At 37.1% G+C, this 2500-nt stretch overlaps 1 protein-coding gene across 1 annotated transcript in view; it reads left to right on the top strand.

Annotated features, from left to right (window-relative positions):
- LOC137992456 (alpha-2-macroglobulin-like) overlaps nt 1–2500 on the top strand; it is an 88671-nt gene that overhangs the window by 23147 nt on the left and 63024 nt on the right. The window contains 1 exon segment of the mRNA XM_068837802.1: nt 378–465. Within this exon segment, the coding sequence (XP_068693903.1) occupies nt 378–465 (88 nt within the window).

Raw genomic sequence — 2500 nt, 5'->3', positions numbered from 1 at the left:
AATTGCTACAAATTCAGATTGGTTCATTGCTCAGTTTGCACCTGCTGTGATTGGTCAAAGTAATCACTTTGACATTAGTTTTATGACATTCAATAGGCCATATTCATATTCTGACAGTTGCACTGGAAACAAGCACAAAGGAGAGGCTGATATGAGGGAATCTTTTCAGATGCAAATTATTCCCACCCCCCCTACCCATGAGCCTTCATTGTATGTTCGTTACAGTCCAACCGTGAAAATATGAATAAGGTCTATTGAAAACCACTCTGTTTTCAAGTTTTATACCTCAGTGATTGTTTTCATGAATTTGAATGTTTGGATTAGTCCAAATACATTAAAAAATGAAAATAAATTAACACCCTTTATTTTTCACAAAGTGCTTCCAAAATTTGAAGTCACAATCACACCACCACCATTTGTTGCAAGGAGAGGGAACAACAATATAACAGCTACCATTTGTGCCCAGTAAGTAAAAGCTGTTAATGTGGGATACAATGCAAGGGAATTAAATTGGAGATCAAGGGTTAATGATTAGTGTTGACATTTTGACTGTGGTAGCCATTACTTACACCAATAATGATAATTTATACCGTAAACACTTGCAGATAAGCTGCACCGTGAATTTAGCAGCTCAAATTTTGGTAAAAAAATTTTTTGAAAGAAATCCAAAGTTGAGTCTTTAGAAGTCCGATCATCAGATTTCTTCATCCACTGTTCATCAAGCGTACAGTAAACTCACTAATATAACATTGAAATGAAAAATACTTCTAAGTCTTACCCACAATTTTAGCACTTTAATTAATATAATGAACATTCTTCATTTCTACTAACTTTGACATTATGGTTGATCATTTTCTGGTACTTGTTAATAGGAATTTCTTCATTCGGCCCAGTTTTTCCACAGATTTTTGCATTACAACAAGAATGTGAGTGGAGCATTTGTAGCTTATTAACTAGGCATTAGATCGGACGCAAAGATGGAAAACTGGACACTGGGAGCAGCCTTTTTCAAATGTTCCCGCAGATATATAAGCTGCACCCCTCGTTTTTAGTGACAAATTTTGGGGAAAAGGTGTGGCTTATCTGCGAGTGTTTACGGTACACATGAAAATTATCCATTCTGATTGCCTAAGAGAAATGCAGTTTGCAAGTAACACAGTGAATTCGGTGCTAAAAAAACAAACAAGCAAACCAACCAAGCATTCTGATTGGTCAGTGATCAAAGAAAGTCACTACTGTAGATAGCCAATCAAATGCAACTGACAGAAGGGAACCAGTTGACTATTTACAAAGTGTGGCAGAGATGATTCCAGGACAACTGGAAACAAACCAAACCAGAGGTTAGAACGAGATTTGAATCCAGGGCAACAACATGCAAACCCAGCACTCAAACCACTGGACCAGGCTGCCTTCCAAATGAGAGTAATTTTAACCGTTCGTGAGAATATGCATGTGGCTGACACACATACAGTATTGTGCAAAAGTAATGAGGGCGTAATTCAACAAAATTCACGAATTTTGGGGCTTTTTGATGAAAACTGGTGAATCTATGTCCAGAGCGAAAGTTCTCAGAAAATTTGCCAAATTTTCGCAATGCCTATTGTAGTTGTGGTTGACGCAAATTTTCAAGCGAAAATTTGCTCTTCCTCAATTTTCCTTCAAATTTCGAGCAAAAATTTGCCATTTTGGTGAAGTTTCTGTGCGTATTCCTAGCCAGCACAACACTAGAATGTATGCGATACAAAGCAGAATTTTTGCACTGGTCTCGAAAATATGGCAAATTTTCTCTCTTTGTTTTAGCGAAATGGCGCCGGAAACATCACGAAACAGCGCTAGAATGTCAGTGTTTAACACTTACTTTTTTACTAATTTGCCCTTTGGGCAAATGGTTTTGTTTTTTTGGTTTCCCATGGTTTTTTTTTTTCGGTTGCCCACCTTCTTAAGACCTGTTGCCCATTAAAACTAAAAGGAGGCTTGTAAAAATGTCAATTTTGTGTAAAATGTGTGTAAAATGGATTTGACAGACCAATGCGACTCCTGCTGTGTGTCCATGGTGTTCTAGCAGCCTTCACAGTTTTGCTTTGACAAGCATATCTTTAATTGATTTTCCTTTTCTGTAATAGTTCAAGGAAGAGTCCTTGATTATTCTCTCTGAGATTAGGCTGCATGGTTTTGAATTAAATGCCATTTGTCCAGTGGCATGTTCTTTAAGCCTTTCAAAGCTGGTTGAAATTGTGTGACAAAAGGTAGAATTTTCTTGTGCACTTGCTTGTTCGATATAAAGGCATTGTGGCGTATTTGGCCATGTGAAAACTGGGTTCCATGCATTGTAACAAACATTCTATACTTATCGCTTGGAGAAAGATGGCGGCTGCAAACATGTTCCTCTTTCCAATCAGTTTTGAAGTTTCTACCAAATATGTTTAATTAACAGAAAAATAAATACTAACGACAAAGAGATGTGACGTTGCATGTTATATTTTTTAATCGTTTTGCGGTG

The sequence above is a fragment of the Montipora foliosa genome, chromosome 2, assembly GCF_036669935.1.
Source record: "Montipora foliosa isolate CH-2021 chromosome 2, ASM3666993v2, whole genome shotgun sequence".
Taxonomy (NCBI): domain Eukaryota; kingdom Metazoa; phylum Cnidaria; class Anthozoa; order Scleractinia; family Acroporidae; genus Montipora; species Montipora foliosa.
Note: the sequence above shows the minus strand (reverse complement) of the source record. Positions and strands in the feature narration are given on the sequence as shown.